The sequence below is a fragment of the Oryzias melastigma genome, linkage group LG16 (genome assembly GCF_002922805.2).
Source record: "Oryzias melastigma strain HK-1 linkage group LG16, ASM292280v2, whole genome shotgun sequence".
Lineage (NCBI taxonomy): Eukaryota > Metazoa > Chordata > Actinopteri > Beloniformes > Adrianichthyidae > Oryzias > Oryzias melastigma.
Genome location: NC_050527.1, coordinates 6,098,509 through 6,119,165, shown reverse-complemented (window position 1 = coordinate 6,119,165; position 20,657 = coordinate 6,098,509). Strand labels below are relative to the sequence as shown.

At 37.9% G+C, this 20,657-nt stretch overlaps 2 protein-coding genes and 1 long non-coding RNA gene across 7 annotated transcripts in view; 1 reads left to right on the top strand and 2 right to left on the bottom strand.

The window, feature by feature from the left end:
* Positions 1-498: 498 nt before the first annotated feature.
* On the bottom strand, positions 499-2,701 carry rbp5 (retinol binding protein 1a, cellular). The gene is made up of 4 exons (XM_024267911.1): positions 2,316-2,701; positions 1,827-2,011; positions 1,518-1,619; positions 499-892 (listed from the first exon to the last, which is right to left on the bottom strand). Exons 1-4 carry the CDS (start codon positions 2,389-2,391, stop codon positions 839-841), a joined length of 417 nt encoding a protein of 138 aa, XP_024123679.1. The 5' UTR covers positions 2,392-2,701; the 3' UTR covers positions 499-838.
* Positions 2,645-20,657, top strand: part of LOC112143739 — a 22,643-nt gene continuing 4,630 nt past the window's right edge. The window contains exons 1-5 of one of the 4 annotated variants that reach the window (XR_004949393.1): positions 2,645-2,783; positions 13,362-13,434; positions 16,255-16,377; positions 16,442-16,516; positions 19,141-19,650. This is a non-coding gene — a long non-coding RNA (uncharacterized LOC112143739). The remainder of the gene's footprint in view (positions 2,784-13,361; positions 13,435-16,254; positions 16,378-16,441; positions 16,517-19,140; positions 19,651-20,657) is intronic. The other 3 variants (XR_004949394.1, XR_004949391.1, XR_004949392.1) reach the window with 3 other exon arrangements.
* On the bottom strand, positions 4,675-20,190 carry ptpn6 (protein tyrosine phosphatase non-receptor type 6). 2 transcript variants are annotated; one of them, XM_024267803.2, is made up of 16 exons: positions 19,663-20,190; positions 19,329-19,361; positions 18,390-18,512; positions 16,826-17,020; positions 13,299-13,482; positions 12,503-12,619; positions 12,130-12,258; positions 10,859-10,955; positions 10,680-10,759; positions 10,423-10,566; positions 9,463-9,594; positions 9,223-9,377; positions 7,575-7,642; positions 7,325-7,476; positions 6,988-7,052; positions 4,675-4,934 (listed from the first exon to the last, which is right to left on the bottom strand). In XM_024267803.2, exons 2-16 carry the CDS (start codon positions 19,334-19,336, stop codon positions 4,838-4,840), a joined length of 1,746 nt encoding a protein of 581 aa, XP_024123571.1. In that variant the 5' UTR covers positions 19,337-19,361; positions 19,663-20,190; the 3' UTR covers positions 4,675-4,837. The 2 variants fall into 2 exon arrangements, with proteins under 2 accessions (XP_024123571.1, XP_024123569.1); XM_024267801.2 differs by having other exon boundaries at positions 19,329-19,401; positions 19,663-19,731.

The window sequence follows — 20,657 nt, the reverse complement described above, 5'->3', positions numbered from 1 at the left end:
AATTCTTAATTCTAAACACTTTAATTGTGACCTGTGATTGCTCTGTTTGGGTTGTCGTCCTGATTTCATAACATTCTCATTCAATGGGTTTCTTTATTTTCATGACTACTGGGAAGTCCTTCAAGATTGTTGGAAAACTATTTCAGGTGACTACCTCTTGAAGATCATCAAGAGAATGCCATGAGTGTGGAAAGCAGTCATCAGAGCAAAGCTTCAATGAGAATCTACAATGTAAATAGTCATAAATATAAAAAACTGCATTGAATGAGAATATGTCCAAACTTTTGTTCGGCCTGTATTGTTCATAGATCAAGTCGTCTACAAGTGGATCCATCAGAACTGGGAACTTGTGGCCCAACCTTTGATCTGATCTTTTTCCAACTGTATTTTTTTTTTCTTCTGCTCCTGATTAACAATTTAAATTGAAAAAAATACTCAGAAATTTGGCTATTTTCTATATCATGAGAAACATGCATGTTCAAAACACCAAAAACACGATTTTAATTGAAATGGGTCTTTTTTATTATTATTACATGTTAAAACTTCATTACATGTAGAATGCTGTGTATTGAAAACACAGATGAAGGAAGTGACAGATGTTTGATTTCTTTATAGCACATAAACAAGTTTGGCATTTCAAAAAGGTCATGGCTGGCCTGCTAATCTCTTATCACACAGAACATACACAGAGAAACCTTTTCAAATCCTACTGGCCATTTTTTTAAACACTATCAATTAAAAGGCACTGATTAAAATAAAAAAAACCTACAAATTAGATTCAGTCTTTATTTTGGCTACGTTTCCAGAAAGATTATTCACTTCAGCTTTTTTAGCAGCTTTAGTTGGCCTTTTTGAAAACCTGTTTGGCAACGACGCCTTGAACTCTCATCTCCTGTGGAGAAAAGAAGACAAAACAGGGGAAGGGTGTTAACGAGGATGACAGCGGGACAGTCTGACGCCTCAAATGAGAGTTAAATTAGTAAGAGTTCACACAAACGTGTGATTGTATCCAAAACAGACCCCCACTCCCCATTCCCTTATCCTTTAACCTTGTAATCCGTCTCCCTTTCCGAAAACTTCCACTTATCTTCCCAAGCCCATCCCCCTTTCAGCTCCCCCTCACTCATTCTTCATCAGTCTCATGCCGTTCCCTCCTGCTTTGTGTAACTTCTCAAATCCTCGCTGGCATTTCTTTCCCAATTTTCTCCAGAGTTTAGCGTCAACAAAGCGCCGTTTTGTCCTTCCAGCCGCAAAGGTATTAGCGGAACAACAAGCAATTGTTTGGAAGCTTTAAAAGTTGAACTGTGGAAGGCAGGTGCGCCTCTGAGTGTGGAATTAGGACCTTTTTTGGACTAAAGTCCAAAACGACTTTTACATAAAAAGGATCTTCATGCACAGAAGAGGAAACTAATAACTCGGAAATCCAGGCGGATTTGCATGCACTCCCTATCTAAGCATACTACTTTCCTTGTTCCGTATTGCCTGCGATCCCTTCTTTTTAATATTCCCATCCTCACCAAATGCAGCTTGTCGCCCTCCAGCCAGTGAGTCCAGCCACGGCCCTCCTTCTCTCCTCGCTGCACACACACCAGCGTGTCTCCTTCCCAGCTCACTGTGGTCTGCAGGAGCACACACATGCTGCATCAACCACTCAACAGAGATGGTTCATATTCCAGTCATGCTCTGTTTTCCTACTATTCATCTTCAGAAGAATGGATGGAATTTACACATCCGACTGTGATTACAAAACAAAAAGCACAGCAGGAAATAGCTCGAGTCTGCTTAATATACATTTATCTATCTAACGCGTGTTTAGAGATACATGCCTGACAGGTGCGTCCGTCCACCGGCCCCAGATCCTCAGTGAATTCTTTCCCGATGGTGAAATCCATGTTAAAGTTCTTGAAGGTGGTGAGCGTGCGGATCTTCATGGCTCCCGTCTCCGGGTTGTGGGTAATTTCTTTGGTGGGCTTCAGCAGACACACAATTTTCCTTAAGGCAAAATTAAGATCTGAGATGAAAGAAAAGAGGAAAAGTCTTCAGTGTTTCTGTTGTCAGGAGGGAGTTTTGTCTTTGGGAGTGAACTCCCACTGAGAGACCAGGGTCACAGAGAGGACAAGTTGGGGATTTCATCACTCTAATGTGCTGCTGCAAATAAGGATGGCTCACATCATCATATCAGTCTGTGAAGATTAACATATTGATTATTAAATGGAGGCAAACAGTGAAATCCCGTGCGTCATGGAGCAGATCAGTTTGCTGAAAAAAACAGCTTTTTAAAAATATTCTTAGTAAGTAAAACAAAAGATTTTTACCTAAAGCTTCGAGGTAGGCGTCCATATTTTGCTGCTCCACCATATGAAAGGTGCCGGAGTAGTTTGGTTTAGACATTTTTTCCTTTGACAAAAACCTTCACAAAGGAGGAATCTCGTCTTGCTCTTTGCCTTTGTCTCTCCTCTAGTCAAACCCAGAATCGCACCGTTTCAGCTTCCGCCCAGATTGATATCACTTTCTCTTGCGTAACTTTCCTTTTTTTTCTCCCCCCTGACCAAGTCTGGACCGAACAGCTCCGCGCGTAAAACGAGCCTTTTTCCTTTTCCCAGGGTGGAGAGCAGCGGGATGTTCGGAGCTCCTCTGAAGTCTGCAACAGTTTGCAGTCAGGCGAGCAGGCGGTTCTGAGCAGGAGCATGAAGGGAGGCTCGTTCCCTTTTCACTGAAGCCATCCTTCCACCGAGGGGATCTGTTTCAGCTGGAGGCGGTGCTACGGAACCCTAAAACATGTGGTAGGTGGGGAATGGCTGTTGACTTACTGAGTTTATGAGCATTATTAACCACTGATAAAGCGAAGGAATCAGTGGAGCTTTGTCTTCTGTTGCTAAGCGAAATAAAACACACTTTTAAAAAAACATTTTGTCTTAATACACATGTAGGTTATTACGGAGTGCTGGACATGGCATTGGAAAAATAAAAATGTTCCCTCAAATTAGCTTTTTGTGCGCACGAATTGCTATTTTCTGGCCAAAATCTAGTATTTAATTTGCATTTTGCGAGCACAAGTTGATACTTTGTGTGCACACAAGTTACTATCTCGCGTAACTACTAAAGTTTGTAAAGTAAGTACTGATTTGTGCGCACAAAAAGCTTGTGCGCACAAAGTAGCCTAATTTGTGAGCACAAAATGATATCTTGTGTGCAAAAAATTCCATATTGTGCACACTGACTAGTTTGTGTGCATTTTTAACACACAAATTAGCATTTTGTGCAGACAAAATAACCTATGCGCAAAAAAGCCATCTTACGCACACAAAATTCTACTTTGTGAGAACAAAATGGGATCTCCTGTGCAAAAAAATGTCTTCTTGTGCACACATAATGCTAACAAATGTGCAAAAAAGTTCTATGTGCACACAAAATAGATACTAATTTGTGCGCCCAAAATGCTAACCTGTGTGCCAAAATGCCACTTTGTGCTGACAAAACTCATTTATGAGCGCAAAATACTAATTTATTAGCGAAAAATACAGTTTGTGCGCAGAAAGTATAACTTGTTGTGAGCACATAAATCTATCTTTTCTCTGTGTGCATAGATGATACTAATTTGTGTGCACAAAATGCTAAATAAGAGAACTACTGTAGTTTTTTATTTTTTTAAGGTCATGTCCAGGGCTGCTCAGTTACTATATAGGAGTAATATTTCTAATAAAATTGATTTCGTTTATTGGTAAATTTCTTTAAGTTTATTTTCAGGTAAATAAACTTTTGTGACATTTGCTTTTTTGCAACGAACACCCGACTACAGGCTGAAAGGAGCACATTTTTTGGGGGGAACTCAAAACAATTTTCAATATTTTCTTAAATGATAAATAGTCATGCCCACGCTTAGCAAAAAGTAGTCTGTCAAATTGATATGTAAGTATAGTCTATGCTAAAAGTGAGGTAGTATTTGAGAGTTATATGTTATAAACTTAAAATGTGCCAATTTAGTCTGAAGAAGTATTTATGTAGTATACTTCCTTCTCTACATACATGATTTATAGTATACTTACTCAAGTATAGTGGAATATAGTATAGAGTCAAGTGTAGTTAAATATAGTATAAATAAATATATATAAGTATAAGTATAGTAGAAGTTTATTTTATTTTATCAGCTTTTATATTTTATCTTTTTGATAATATCCTGCATATACTATTTAAGTTTGCAATAATTCTGTACACCAAATTATTTTAAAGACCACTATTGTGTTAAAGGAAGTGACTATTTGCTTGTAATTAGGGCGGGGTTAGAGTTATGGTTAGGGTTCAAATACGTGCAGAAAATGCAGCAATGTGCATTTTGTCCGCACGTATCACATGTGGCCAACTTTAATTTCCATCAGTGTTTGTTCTTGTTCGCATGTAAATATGTGCGAGTAACATCGGCAATGTCAAAATAGGAAGTCTTACTCTTGTACAATTGAGGCGAAAACCTAATCTTTAGTTTCTAAACTAATAACATAAGTAAAAACATCAAATCTAAGTAATGAATCTATTATGACAAAGGTATTATTTCAACTTCATGAGGTTTTACATAGTCTTAAAACTTTTCATTAAGAATCTAATATTAAATAATCACTTAAAAAAGCTCAATTAAGATTACATTTTAAAAGAATTTTAGTTACACAAAGTACAAACGTGTTTGCACGCAGCCTCCTTTTATTTTTTTGACAATCACCTTAATACATTTTAAAATGACGTTTATTTTCCCATCTTTTAAATTTCTTTGGTTTGCATTCTTTACGGAAAAACAGACTTTAAAAAAACAGCATAAATATTACACAATGAAGCTTCTCCTTTTTTTCTATCTTTTCTTCACCGATCCACTTTTCTTGTCAGGCTTTGACTTTTTCCCATCTTTCTTTGTTTTCGACAGGTTTTCATAAACATCGTCCTTGTTTCTGCAAAGAAAAAGAAAATGTTGATTACCAGTTTGTTTTTATGTCTTTACGTACCAGTCATTAAGCACAGATCTGAATGAATAGCTGGAGGATAGTGAGAGGAAAACAAAATAGAGCCACCAGGCATGAGTCATGCACTCAAAAGTGCCGGCCAACTACTCTGAACTCCAAATGGGTCACAGTTTGCAGCGTTTAACAGGCTGAACTGATCCGGATCTGTTCGCTCTTTCATCCTCGTAATTAGATAATAGGAATGTTGCTTGTCTTTTACAGCCAGCATGTTTTTGAAAATTAAAAAACACAAATAAAGTGGTTCACTTGCACACAGCTCCCCTCATTGACTTCTGATTAAACTGATTAAACACGAGGTGGGGGGGGGGGACTGTAGCTTAGCATCAGAATTAGGAACAAAAATCTGCAACCTTGCAAAGTTTTCTGTGGTTTTACAGCACTTTTCATCAACTGAGTGGAAAAAAATAACATCAGGGACAGAATGAAAGCATCTGAAACTGTAGGTCAAATATAAACTCAGTGTTTGCAGCTAAACCTACAATAATCCTTCATAAAGGATGAGCTTGCATCAGCAGTTTTTCCTGGTATGTTCTCACTGCCAGAAGGGGGAGTCAGAGTGTGCCAGATTAAGCTTGTGAAAGCAAATTATGCCACCTATTTCCTTGAATATCTGCATTATTCCTTTAATAGCAACCAGATTCTAGTGATTTCTCAGTGACCAGACATAACTATTTGACCTAAAACCTCAGTGTTTTGTCAAAGGATTTCTCTCATGACGCATTAAAAATCCAGGGTGACCTTTGCTCTTAAAAAAACAGTTTCTCTGTTTTTGTGGAGCATGTATAGATCTTTAGAGTGTTCACTAAGAAACAAAAATATTAAAAAGGCAGAAAAGAAGAATTTGATCTTAGCCGACCAACTGGATTTACTTATCTTTGAACATAAACAGCTGAATTCCACTGTGTTTTTTATCTAAAACTTTGGTTCTTTGTCAGATTTGGCTTCAAAACGTTGTGGACTGTGACCAGTGTTGAGTAACGTGCTTTCAAACTGTAATACAGATTACTTTAAAAGTAATCCTGAAGTGACAAATTTAGGAGAGATATTATAGATCAAATAAAATAAATTAAATCCTAATGGAGAACCTGAAGCTTCTGAGTCCATAAAGACTAATAGAAATGCAGTTGTCAGCCTACAAGAATAGGACATAGATGTTGGTTTTGTAAAAAAAAAGTAAAAATAAAAAAGAAGGCAAACACCCAAAAATGAATAAAAGTGTTTGGGTCAATAAACCCAAACAGGAAGTTTACAATTTGATTTAAAAAGCTGAAAGTGACTGACCTCAAACAAAAACAATAAAGAGAATACTGTTTGTGGCATTTTCGATTGCCCTTCAATTTTCAATTTAAATTTCCTTTAATAATACAATTTTTTGTAAAAGCAAAAATTAACATAACGCAATAAGGTAGTGATTAGTTACCTTCTGCACTGTCTGTTACTAATCGTGGAAGAGTTGTGACATTTTCAGTAGTCATAGATGCGTCACACAACCTGCCTTTGTGCTGGGAAGGTGTCATAATAACAGCTCTATAAACTTCTAATGGCTGCACAGCTGCCAATACGGAAACAAAAAGGAGACAGAAGTGCTGCCTTCAAATCTTGGAAAAGTCCCACAAACTCTAACTAAAGTTCACCGTTTTACATATTTCGAGCAGGTTATCACCTCTTTCTGTCATATTGGTCTGTCATCAAAGTGTTTAACAATCCTTTAAAAAAATCGTTTCTGTTAAAACTTATTTTTTTTTTGTAAATCGTTTTTTTAGGTTAAAAAGGGTCTTTGAACTGTAACCCAGAGGGGGAAAAACAATTAAATCAAAGTCCAAACTTGGTGTTTCTGCTCCATAACAAAACTGCTCTCATAAAGCAAAAAAAGAAGCTAAGTCTTGATTTTATTTCAGAAATAGGGCAGCGGTGTTAAATTTCGAGGGGTGATGTGAACGTGTAAAAGACGCCTCATTCGTTGGCATCCTTGCTCACTTACTTTGACACCTTTCTGCTTGCTGGCTGGTGTTTGAGCTGCAGGTTTCCGTACTCTGTGTCAGTCTCCTGTGGAGGAAGGAAGAAGATTCACACATTTTTGGCAAAATAAAACACATTTTTTTTCCCACACACACAAAGTGATTTTGTTCCTTATGTCTTCCTGGTTGCGGGTATTCACTCTGTCTGGGTCAATGTTCATCTTACACAAGCCTCAGCGATAGCTTATCACTCTGCTAGCATCAACTCTGGTGTTCATAAAAGCACCCGAAAGGGTAAAGGCCTGTTTTTGCTTTTTTATGTAACTTGGCAGCTGGAGATCAGGATTTTTTTGTCCTCACCATGTAGGCGCAGTCCTTGGTTTTGGTGGTCTGAATGTATTCAGATACGGCCAGGTAGATGAATTTGTACTGGGCCTCGGTTTGCACCATGCCGGAGCGCTGCTCCCGAACCATCTGGATGTACTTTGGGATATCAATATCACAATCCAGGCCTACAGGGAGAGGAAACATATGATTTTAAACTAAAATGACAACAAAAACGCATTTTAAAGACATATAAGCAGTTGGAGAACTTATAAAACATGTTTACCTATGGTGTCAATGGTGTCAATAATCATGTCAATAACCACAATCGTTCCCGTCCGACCGATTCCAGCACTAGAAAAATCACAAGAAGACCATTTTTATGTATTTATTTTTGTAAAACAGAGCTTTGCAACTTTAAACACAGAAATCTTAAACCTGAAGATGAGAAGCTGCAGATGAAACCTGATGTCATAGATGTTATATTTCCATTTAACCCCAGAACACTTTCGCTATAAAAAGTTAAACCACCACTTTTTGCTGGGTACCCAATATAATATATCTAATAAAAAGTATTTCTAATGAAAAAAAGGTCAAAATATGACAACACATGATAAATTAGAGTAGTTTTATTTTCAACTGTGGTTTATGTAACAAATAGAAAATAAAAACAGAGGAAGATCCTAAAAACAGGCTTGAAAATTGCTGAAAAATTAGGAATTTAAGAAAAACTAATGATGCTGTAGACTTGGCCTTTTGTCCACCCATTCCTGGGACATGTGAAACTTTACCCAGATACTCATGACACTCAGAAAAATGCAACATATTTTAATTTTAATCAGCATGCATATTGTTTTCTACGTTATCATGATGTGTTGTGGACAAATGTAAGCCTTTTATTCTAAAGATTTTCATGCAGTTATTTATTATTTTTAGCTTTTTTTCTTTGTGTACCAGATTTAAGTTTGTCCCAGATTGACTTTTTTATTAAAAGTTAAAAAAAAAAGTTCCACACTATAGATTGCAGCCTCTTTGATCTAAATGCAACCAAAGCCGTGGAGCTAATTATAGACGTCAGGAAATGCAAAGATAAACCAAAACCAATCCTCGATCGCACACGCACGCACATTTCTACGCCAACGGAAAACTGATCAGAACTTTGATGGCGTGTCGAAGAGGACATCAAAGAATTTTGTTTCAAGGAAGTTACAAATTTAATGTGCACAAGAAGCTGTTTGGAAACTTTATCAAAATTTATCAAGAGCCTTTAATCTTTTTTCTTTTGAGCTTTTATAACAGGCAAACTGTGGTGTTCTATATGATTTATGTTGTTATTGATTATAGCGAAGGCCAAGAAAATAGCAGTTTCAGGAATAAAAGCACATTCATATGATGAATAAAATGGTTACTCTGGAATTTTTTATTCCTTCATGCCTACACGAGTCTTAACAAATCAGAATATAAAGCAAATCCTTATTTATTAAGGCGTCACATTTCGATGTAACCTCATTTAACCTGTTACCTTTTGTTTTGTTTGTATTTTAACCCACAATTAAACTACGCCCTACTAGGAATAACGTACAAAAAGGTGAAGTTTTATTCATCAGCTGTGGGAATCCGTGCATGTGAGGAAAAAGTTTGGGCTTTGGGATTCCTGAATTCTGAGGATTATGTAATTGTTACAACACCGCAGCTTTAGCATCCCTAAAGTCCCAGAGGAAACATTCCAGCAGGATAAACTTTACATCAACTCAAAGCCTTTTGTTTAATTAGAACAGGCTGAGCTTAACCCTGAAAACGTTAGATTATCTCCTAATCCTCTAAGAATGATTTCTAATATAGGATTATGAAACCAATGCTTTGTTAAAGAAAAAAAATCATTCTATATTTAAGAAAAAAGGGATGTCCCTGTAGTTGGGGTAAGTTTTAAGTACCTGCAATGAACAATTATGGGCCCACTTTCAGGATATTCAGCCTGCTTAGTGTTGACTTGGATCAGGAAGCTGAGGACGCCACCGGGCTCCTGAGGGACTCCGTGATCCGGCCAACTGAGGTACTGATAGTGCCAGATGGTACGAGACAGTTGTGGCTGGAAATGAGAGGATAGTTGTTTTTTAAGATTTGTTTGGAAAACTTTGGGCAATCAGTTTCTTGTGTGGACGTTTGGGTGTCACCTTTGCTATTGGAGCGATCTCCAAAACCCTGACTTTGTAGTCAGAAGCTTCTCTCTCCGTGTCACAGGTCACTACGTACGGCCCCACCTCCTTGGAGCTATGCAGCTCCGGCCAATACGGCACACATTTATTCTGTGGAAAAAGAAAAAAACAACTGTCATTTTTATTCAGCTACACAACCACTTCATTCCAAACCAGTTCACATAATCACATTTCTACTTCTATGTAGCAACAAGGGGTCTCACTATGCCGGACCTCAGCTGGATAAAACGTGTTTGAATCAGTGAAAGCTTGAGGGGATGTGCTGAAAGGTGAACAATCACATTTCCACATCGGTTGCAACATGGATTTAAGGGCGGTTTCACACCAACTAAACACTCGGTCCAAATGGGGAACAATAACGACAAATTCATTTGGTTCAGTTTGCTTTTGAGCCAATCAGACACCTAAAAACTATTCTGAGATTTGCTTTTTTTTTACAATTTTTTTTCTTTTCTGATAAATTATATATATAATTAAATTTCTACGGTTCATTTTTTTTCACTTGCAAGTAAACTTCTGGACCAATGTTGTCTATTTTTTCACTAAAGTGTAGCTAAGGCTTCAATGTGAGAAACCGTAGTTTGTACCAAGTGGTCCAGTTTGAACGGCTGCACATGTTTTTTCAATGAGTTTCAAGAATCTAAATGAAAGCTGTAAAATATGGCTTTAAATCCATTTTTATGCAGTTAAGTTCTTGCCTTCTAGTCTGGATTCTTTTCTACATTTGCAACACTTGTCAATGAATACATAAGATGAATTTCCTGCACCAAAGCAAACTTACAAAAACATCTGGCATCATGGAAATAAACTCTAGGATTATTATGGTAAAACTACATTTTCATGTGTTACTTTTACACAAAGTATTTTTAACACATAAATGCAACGACAGCAATCGCTTGAAGTTGTTCTGATACTGACCCGTCCTTTCTCCACCTCTCTGGTTGTCATGACGATCACACGCGTGTTCTCCTGCCATACCATCTGCCAGAAATCATTGACAGTTGTTGCTAGGCATCCCTGTGTGGCGATGTAAACCTTCTGATCTGTCTCCCGCAGTTTGTTCTGCAGACACGGGGCGAGTCGGGCAACACAAGTTAAAACATCAGCTAAAACAAACCACGCAGTCGACTGTCGTGTTAGTGGTTTTTGTGAGTCTACATGAATTAGAGACTCACTTTCACATAGTTGGCATTGATGTAATCGGAGCCGACGATGTTGGGATCGGTGTCCTGCAGGATGACTCTCGTGTCGTTAACTTTTGTGAGGTTGAAGTAAAAGAGGAAGAACATTTGGTCACAATTAGCACCAAACATGTGGAGTTTCATTCAGAGAGGAGGATTAAAGAGCAGCTCACAGGGAAGAATGTTCTTGTATCGGTTTTTGCTCTTGTTTTCTGGTCTTTGACCTTCCTCTCTGCTCTTTTTCACTTTGGCTTCCAGCTTCTGAAGAGCCTGTCAGGAGGGACAGACAGCAACTCGTGGTTAGACACATAATCAGGTCAACAGTGATGGAAACGCAGACCTTGTGTATTTGTTCTTGTTTTGCACTTCTTCAGACTTCCGCTTCTCTATTTTTAGGTGGCTGATCCTTTTTTTGTATCTTATTTTAATAAGCTAGATGCAAAAAATCAAAATTTTTTATTAAAAATAAAACAGGAATTCAGAATGTAAGTTGCTTTGTAGATTTAATATCAAAAATTTTTGGGCTATTTTTTTAATAAATGAAAGTTTCCTTAAAATATTGTTTTTCTAGCTGTAAACTAACAAACTAATAAGTAAAATTTGGAGAAAAAATGTACAAGTTTTGTCACTTCAAGTAGTCATCCTTTAAGCTAATTTTATCAGTATAATATCTCATATTAGGGACACATTTGAAAATATTTTTTCTTAGTTTTTGAATGTTAAAATATTTAAGAAAAATAAGAAAATACACCTGAAAAAATACTTTCTCCGCAACTGTAAACCTGTGAATGTCTGTTTTTCATGAGTTGTTGGAGTCTTTCATTAACAAACAGTAAAAATATCAGTTTTTTTTTTCATTTAAAGTGAGTTGATCAAAAATGTGTTTAAAAAAAATTGACTAGACATGTAATCTAATAGTGAAGGTTTTAAATATTTTCCACAGTTGAATGTACAGCTTTGGTTGCTTTTTCAGTTGCCGGCCCACCACTTGTGGAGTAATATTCCTGCAGAACTGCTCATGGCCTAAAAAGTTTTAAACGTCAACTTAAATTTATTTTTTTTACCTCATATATTGAACACTTGTATTTTTTTTATGTATTTTGTTGCTTTTTGTAATTTTATGCTGTTGGGTTTTTTTTTTCTCTTAATCTGCTCAATTCAAAATTATTTCTTTTTATTGTAAAGCACTTTGGTACCCTGATGGCGTTGTAAAATGCTATCAAAATTAAGTTTAGTTTATTTATTCATTGGTTTTATTATTGTTTTTTGCAACGCTTTAAATTTTGGGGTCATTTTATGTATATTTTGTGTTGGACGTATTTTCCCTCTACAAGATGGAACCATGACAGTGAGAGAAACGAGCAGCTTGACGGTTCTATCAAAATTCCTCTTCACTTTGGAGTCAAACAATATTAAAGTGAACTCCAGCTGGGTTCTGTCTTACGTCAAATTCCTCCCAGAAGCCGGCCTTGCTCTTCTCGCCTTCTCCATCCAGCTGCTCCTGTGCGGTCTGGTCCAGCTGCCTCACTCTGCTGTCGATATCGGCTGCGTTCACTCTGGTGGAGTAATACGGCTGGAATGAAAAAGACGAACAGAATATATTTTCAGCAGACATGAAAGAATTGTCAAAGAGGCAAACTTGTGAGTAATCGTTTCTATCTGTGGGCTGCGCATTGTAACTTTAACAAATATCATAAGAGATGAGTTTCTGTCCTCCGCAGCCCACAGACACTCTTAATTCACTGTTCGCTGAGATGTGGAACATATCATTTATGCTTTGTGTGACTAAAACTTTATTATTAATGAGTCCAGTTCACCTGCTTGAGATGAACCCAGTTTCCAGAAACCTCCTCGATTCCTTTGCGTTTGTAGAAGTCCACTAAATCTGTCAGAGTGTCGAACATTTCGGAGCCGCCTACGGTGTACCTGTCATTCTGGAGCCACAAGAAAAACAGACATTATTGCCATCAGGTCCAAATTAAATAAAAAATCCATCAAATGCATTTTAATTGATTTTTTTTCCTAAAAAATATTAGAAGCTAAAAGTGCATTGAAGCTGTGGTATATCTAATTCCTTTAACGAGATTGAACCTTTAGTGCGACGGCCACCAACAGCCGAGGATTTCACCTGACCTCAGTTGAGAGCTTATGAAAAGGCCTTCATGACCCATCACCTAATCTCCCATTAATCTTTTACATGCTAACAGTGCATAGAAACAATGCCCCTCTTTTAAATAAAGCCTGAATGGTGTTTTCTGTGAGGTCAGGCGCGGCTAAAAATAAAATGCAAAAGCCCTAACGGTCGCCTGCCACGTCAGGATGCAGATCATGGAAATGAGCTGGCTGGTGTTTCTGTTTCTTTTCACACAGCTTAGGAAGTATGTAAACTCTTATACATGTCAGAATATAGTCTTTGTACCCAGTTGAAAAAAGGGTTGAACATCCGCAAGTTGAAACAAAATCAAAAGTCTGTTATTGCATAAGGCGGGGAAATGAGAGTTCACTTTGGGGTGTGCTGCACAATTCTGGAAAGATCTGTTAGACCTTTTCTGACTTTTTCCCCTTTTTACACACTTAAAACAAGAAAAAAGGGCAATAAAGACAAGTATTCACCTGGCACATTATCTTGATGTGAGAGACTCTTTTTGTCCCGTTTTTGTTTATTTCTTCTGTCAGGGCGGAGAGGACGAAATCTCCCGGCTTGGACAGAGACTCCCGAACCAGGAAGGTGCCCGGCTCATCTCGCTGGGTGAGCAGCTTCTCCGCATTCGGGCCGGACAGGTGACCGTGGTACCACCTAGGTCACAAGCATATTGATCATTTTTCCAGATAGTCACAGCCCGAGCTCAACTGGTTTTGTGGCCTTCACTCTGACGGATCAGAATAAGGCAGCTTTTGTGTGCGGACGGTTTTGACTTGTAAATGCACACTATCTTTCTTTTATGCGTGAAAAAACAAACAATGAATTGTTCCACTGCTTCCTCCAGGATAATACTGACCTGAGGATAAATTAAACAGAAAAAACTTTCAGCATGGGGCACGTCTGACCACTGAATTTAAAGTCAGACGCTTTAAACAGGAAAAAATACTCCTATATTTAGGTATTTTTTTTATTATTATTACAAAAATGTCCACCACTGTACCCTGTGTGTCTGTGGCTGAACAGAAATACTCTCAGTTGAGTTGAGTGTGACTTAATTTTAGGCACAGTTCTCAATTTCTTCTTCTAAACTTCCTGCATTGCGGTCGGAAAATTTCTGATGACAGATTTCATGGCTGAACAGGACAAAGTATTTATAGCCTGCCCCCCCTTTTAGATAAGTAACACTTGCAGATGCCCTTCCCTCAGCCTCTCTTATTTTTCTTTCTGTTCTCTCAAGTGTTTGCAAACTTTGATTGAATTTAAAAACCTATATAAAACTGTGCAGTTGCAAGGAGGATCTGCAGACAGATGGGGAGGTTGCAACCTGCAAGAAAGAAATGGCCATGGCAAGACCTGCCCGCACTTATGGAAATAAAAATTAATCTTAGACTGCACATGCGGTGCAATAATAAGTGTGTCCTTTCTGAGAAGTGCCATCAAAACAACTGCACCACAAGGTGACCTGCTGCGCTGCTTGTAATCACACTTTGCTGAGATGACAGAGAGTTTTGCGTCAGATGAGGAAGATAGCGAGTGAGCAAGATCATGATCGGGTGTGCAATAGAGGAAGACGAGCAGGGTCTGGCCATTGCTTTCAAGAGTGTCAAAACTTAAAGTTTCCAACCGCAGCAACAAAAGGGAAGTTAAACAACTGACAAACAGAGAGAAGAGAGAAAGAGGATGGAGGGGGGGGGGGTTGTTAAGGACTACCAGTCTAAGTGAAGACGCAGAAAGAACATAAAATGGTGTTTCTTTTCATTTAACACAGCAGTTAGACATCAATCGACTTAAAAACATCTAGAGTGAGGAGGAAACCTCCATCAGTCAGACGTCTTCATGCATGAAAGAGGAGGCTGGCAGACTTTTGTCGGGCCACAGAGAACAACATCAGTGGTTTGGTGTAAAACTCACACTGCACAACAATATTTTTTTCATTTTGTGCCCCCACTAATTCAAATTGACTACAAGACTAATCTGCAGCTCCTGCAGAAGTTTTGTTTGTTTGTTTGTGCATAAAGACGTACCGACTAGATTTAGTAAAGATTGAAATTAAAGCGAAGAATAAGTAAATAAAATGTGCGTTTTAAATGATTAACTTGTGTTTTAATTGTCAGTTTTGGATTCTTTCATAATTTCTCATTAAGGATCTTAGATATAACACATCAAACATGAAGTATCTTAAACTTAAAGCAGTTTATTAACTTTACTGATGCTATTAGGAAGTAAACGGTAAATACTTATGCAGCGCTTTGCTTTACTACCTTCTTAGAAGGCCTGAGCCGCTTCACTGTCTCATTCACCCATGCACACACTTCACTAACGAACGCTGGCGCCAACCTATAATCATCAGGAGCAATGTGGGGTTCAGTGTCTTGCAAAAGGACACTTCAACACATGGGCCGGCAGCGTGGTTACTGAGCCTGCGATCTTCTAATCAGTGGTTAATCACCGTTCCTCCGCTTCAATAAAATCATTTTACATAAATTCTGGAATTTCAGTCCCAGTTCTGTCACAAAAATGTTAATGTTAATGTTAATGTCCCTGGAGTTTCTATATTTGACAACTGTGTTTTCAATGAAACGTTATAAAATGCACATCCAATCTTAAATCTTTAAAGTTAGCACAAAGGTTTGTTTAAGAAGACAAAATTGACAAAAAAAGACAAATTGAAAAGCATATATATGTTCCATATAAGCAGAGTGTGTATTATATGCTGCAAAAGCTGTGCTTGGCGTTTATTTTACACAGTATTCAGAGTGTGATGTTGTGGAGTACACACACATGTGCCTTTTAAGACTTTTCTGCTCAGAGTACATAAAACCCATTTCAATTTTACTAAATAAGTCAGCCAAATAAGGAGCTGAGGTGTCATAAGCCGTTAATAATGGTAGGCTAACCAGTAACAGTAATGTGCTGACGCTCCAAAAGTCGTTTTTACTGACACAAAAATCAAAAGTAGCTTAAATTCTCTGCAAGACTTAGTTGCTCGTGTTTGATTTAAAAAAACAAAGCGGATTTTCTTGTCACTTTTTATGACATATTTGCCTCAGAAAAGGTTGTAAAGTAAAAAAAAAAAGTTGCATGAAATAATGTCTAAGGTGCTTTAGCACTAAGTCTTTAGTATGAAGAATAATTTCTTGTATTTTGAATGTTTTTGCTTCTTTTTAAAATTGACAAAATGAACAGAAATTAATTGAAGTAAATTGTAATTTTTAGTATGTCAGTGGTTTAATTCTAAATTATTTTATATATTATATTATTCAATATCATATACCTAATTGGTCTAACTATAAATTCTTAACTTTTAATTCATCTGGAGGGTGCATGTTTGTATTTTTACTCTCATTTTCCTCTATTAATTTGTTTTTTATTTTTACTTAAATATGTATTTAGCTTAATTTCAGTTTTTTTCTGACTGTTAATCAGTTAATTCTTGCAGGATGCAGGTCCAGAGTTTGCCTGTTGTTCTCACCGTCCACATTACGTCTTCATTACACGTTTGAGTTCTATCCAGAGGAATAAGAGGGCATCTTTCACTCATGGATATATGTGAGTAATAAATTGCAGTTTTAATAAAGTATGTGGATACATGCTTTGCTACTTCCCACCTCAGAGGATGTCGCCATTGCTTGCTTGTGACCTCCAAGCTCCTCTAAATGAGGCAACAAAGTCTTCACAGATTGAAAATGTGAGTCTATTTTCATTGACAGACCGACAAAAAGACAACCTCAATTACAACAAAGTGGCTTCTCCGCTGCATTTAAGCTATAAAAACTGTCCAACCAACTGATCTTTCTTGTCACGTAATCAGATTTTTAAAAAAGTAGCATTGCTGGTCACAGCCGACTATTTTTGGCTTCACCACCTAACCAAACACCCTTACACCTCATCCGAGCGTGTGAGTGCACACCTCACAATGAGTTGAATGAAAGTAGGACACGTCAACCTGCAGTGGAACTGAAGAATGAAAAAAAGAAGGGCTGAAGAAAGCACAGACCTCTCAGTGGTTGGGTCCGAGCAGTTTAGGGGATATTTGAGCTCGATGATGGTGCCGTCCTTGTCCTGCAGGATTCCACACTCTGATGTGTAGTAGTCCACCAACTCGGACAGGGTGGCGAATTTCTCCCCTCCATACAGGTCGTAGTAGTCACCTGTGTTCTGGATGCGGATGTGGGTCACTTGTTCACCCACCCTGGAGAGAAAAAAGACAAAAACACCAAGGCCACACCAAGAAAACTGTTAACGGTTCCTTTGTGATGGCAGCAGATACAAAAGAGCCGAGTGAGGTCACTGAGATTGATGTTAAGCTTATTTTCATCCGAGCGTATCAAACGTGAAAGTCAAATCATCCTATTAAAGGATTATTAGCAGTTTTTCTTTTCCATATTTTTTAGACTCAGTTTAGACAGCAAAATGGGAAAAATATTAGAAGAAAATGGGAATTTAGCCATAAAATAAGTAAACAATAAGACAACAAACACATATCAACCTTTAGAATGTCACCAAATAGTGTGTTTAACCCCTCTTGGTACATTGACTGTCTATTAGGATGTCAAACATGTTTTTGTTGGATTTTTAAAATCAAAGCAAAGGCTAAGAATCAATGAAAATACATTTTTTCCAATCAAGTGGTTCTGGGGGTGTTTAATTGAGACTTGTGCAGTTTTTTTTACATAGAATTGGGAAACGCTGACTGTTTCACATATACAAAGTGGAAATTGTAAAATTATTTGTTGCCAAAAAGCAGCTACAGATTACACGTCTAAAATGATAAATTTTTGTCTGTATTGCAAATAAAATGCAGCCATGTCTTTTTGAGTTTTGTAACAACCATTTTTTTTTTTACATCCGCACAGTTTTATACACTAAAAAAATCATACTTAAACACAAAATCTTTAACATCCTGTAACTTTCATGCCGCTTTTCTGCAGGAATTTCATCATGTTAACGATTAAAAAAAATACAGCAAATCAGAGATTATAAACACTGGAGCTCCGGTGTTAAAGGGTTAATTTAGCAGCATGCTAGCTGTTTTTGGCTAATTTAGAAATTTTTCCATTTTTTTTTAGGCTAGCTTAGATTTGAGCTAATATTTTTGCATTATGCTAGCTGTTTTTGGCCAATTCTGACTTTTTAAATTCTTTGGACAAATTTGGAGTTTAGCTAATATTTTAGTGTTATGCTAGCTGTTTTGGCAAAATTAGACAATTTCCCAGTTTTTTGCCTATTTTAGCATTTAGCTAATATTTTGGCAAGCTCTCAGCTTCAGCGTTTCAGATATCAGCTTGCGCATTTTTAGCTATCAGTTTCAGCAAGAGAAAAGTGGAACGAGCCGCTTTTCTCCTTCAGAATCTCCTCAAATTATGTTGATTGTGTTAATGGTTGAAAAGTTTCAGTAAATCAAAAAACATAAACACTGGAGCTCCAACAAAATTGGCATGTGGAAGAGGAATACCAAAAGAGAAGCTCTGGCGGTAGCCTGCAGCTTATTTTCTTATCAGCAAATATGGGCTTCAAAACACGAATGAATAAAAAGCTCATCTGTTCATGCCAGACATTACCTGACAGACAGGGAGAAATCTCCAACGTTTTTCTTGCTGGGTCGAGCCAAAAAGCTCCCATGAATGCCTCGCACCTTTAGTATCTCCTCAGCCTCCAGGCCTGTGATGTCTCTGTGGAACCACCTGGATCGGCGCGCAAAGATAAAAAAGATGAAGCACAACTACATTGACCTAGTAGAAGGCATGTGTCAGATGGATTTAAAATGTACAGCTTTAAATAGACCAAGGAAATCCAGGTGCACACAGACGCACGGAGAAATGCGAGTTTCTCAGCACAATAAGCGGTGCATGAAAGCATGAGAGAAAAGCTATTGTTTTTATAACTACACTATTCATATTTCATTAAAAAATCCACAATCATAAAATTATGTTTTTTTGTTTTACTCATAAAACACAGAGGGTGACTAACATGTAATGTTTTATCAAAGCTAGTTTCAATGTGGCCTCTTAAAGATAAACACTTTTCCATGTTATAAGAAAGTCCAGGAATCCTAACAGAAATTGTAAATATTGCTTTAGCTACATGCAATATATTGATCTCTTCTAACATGACAAAAACAAAGCATATAATGAGATATATTCACTGATCTAGACCTACTTCAGTAAATTATGTTGCTTTACACCCTTAATAGGCTTTAGAATCTCACATGTTGCATAAAAACATCAGTTGATCTGTCTGTCTGACACTGTGGAGTTTTGAGAAAACAACAAACTGAAACCTAAACAGTGTATTTATGTCCTGAACTTGCAGGGTTTAGCTGACGAGGGATCAGAAATGACACGACAGAAGAGAAGCGGGACAAGCCAGCAGCAGCTGGGGATAGACAGAAGGAGGAATGGAAACAGAGAAGTTGTTGTCACGCCTTGCACAAAACACAAAGAACAAAACCAGAGTTTACGAATGGAGGATCTGATGTGTCCGGCAGAGGCTTGACTCACCGAACCATGGCGTCTCCTCACTTTTTCTGGGGACTAGAGAGAAGAAGAGCGGTTTGGGAAGAGGGGCTTGTTCCTACGGCACACATGCAGACTCAGATCACACATTTTGGCTTTAAAAGTTTGTGTAAGTCCTGCAGCTTTTCAGCTTCCTTACTGTTGGTTGACTTATTTTATGTGTCACACACTAACTTCAGTTTAAAGATCTCAATCAAATCTAATCTCCTCTGCTTTCCCTCTGATGTAACACATTAACCAAGTATCCATCTCTGCCCCAACGCCACCTCCACCCCGGTTGTCGGTCTTCCCTCCAACAGCAAAGCAGGTAAACACTTACTCTCCTCAGCTGCTCCCGAAAACAACTGACACGGGTCGAGGTGTTGACGCTGTATATGTCTGTCTGCCCTCCTCTGCGTCGTGCTCATTCGCTCTCCCCTTGCTTCCTTTTTACGTCTCCTTTCACAAAGTAGTGAAAGCAAGACAGGAACCAAAATAGCTGACAGGCCGGAATTCCTCAAGCAGATAAAGATGGTGCCTTTTTTTTTAATAAATATATTTCCTTTATTGACGACTAAAAACAAAAACTCTGCCAATCTAGGAGCAGAGAGGGCTTCAACTCCATCACATCCAACTTCTGGAAAAAGAAAGAAAAAATCAGCTTCTTTAGATGACTCCTCCGTTCAGAGCTGTGAGACAGCGGCAATTCCAACAGGCGTACGGTTGAAAAAATCCCTCCAAAAAGGCAGTTTCATCTCCTCGTCAGTGCACAAATATGCCCACTCTTTGTCTAACAGAAAGTATTTGCAAAGTTTCCTCCACCTGTCGGCTGAATCTGCCCTCTGTTCTTTACTTCCAGGTGTGTATGAGTGTGCGAAACGCACAAAGGTCAGAACACTTCCTCATTTGTAGTTCAACCTTCCCCCTTTGAATGTATGTGTGTGTCTGTGTGCTGCTGCAAGCTAGTATATCATTTAACTATTTTAATTTAAAGAACACTGAGCTAGCACTTTGAAAACTGCTGCTTGATCCCACTATGTAGTAAATTATCTGCAGCCAAAAAATTTTAGAGGAGTTTTTCTTTTTTTTTTTGGCTCCTAAAATCACAAAAATTTGCACATATAGGCAAATGCACAACAAGTGAAAATGCAAATAAAATAGCAATTATTTCGTGAGATCTCCACAAAAAGGAGCATCTAGATTGAAAATAATTGTTTTCCAAAGGAGGTGTAAATCGTTGCTGGAAAAAGTTGAAGTAAAAAGTGAAGAAGTCTGTAGTTTCTAGTACATGGTGCAGCTCTCCCCGCCCATGCACCAACAAACGCACACACGCAG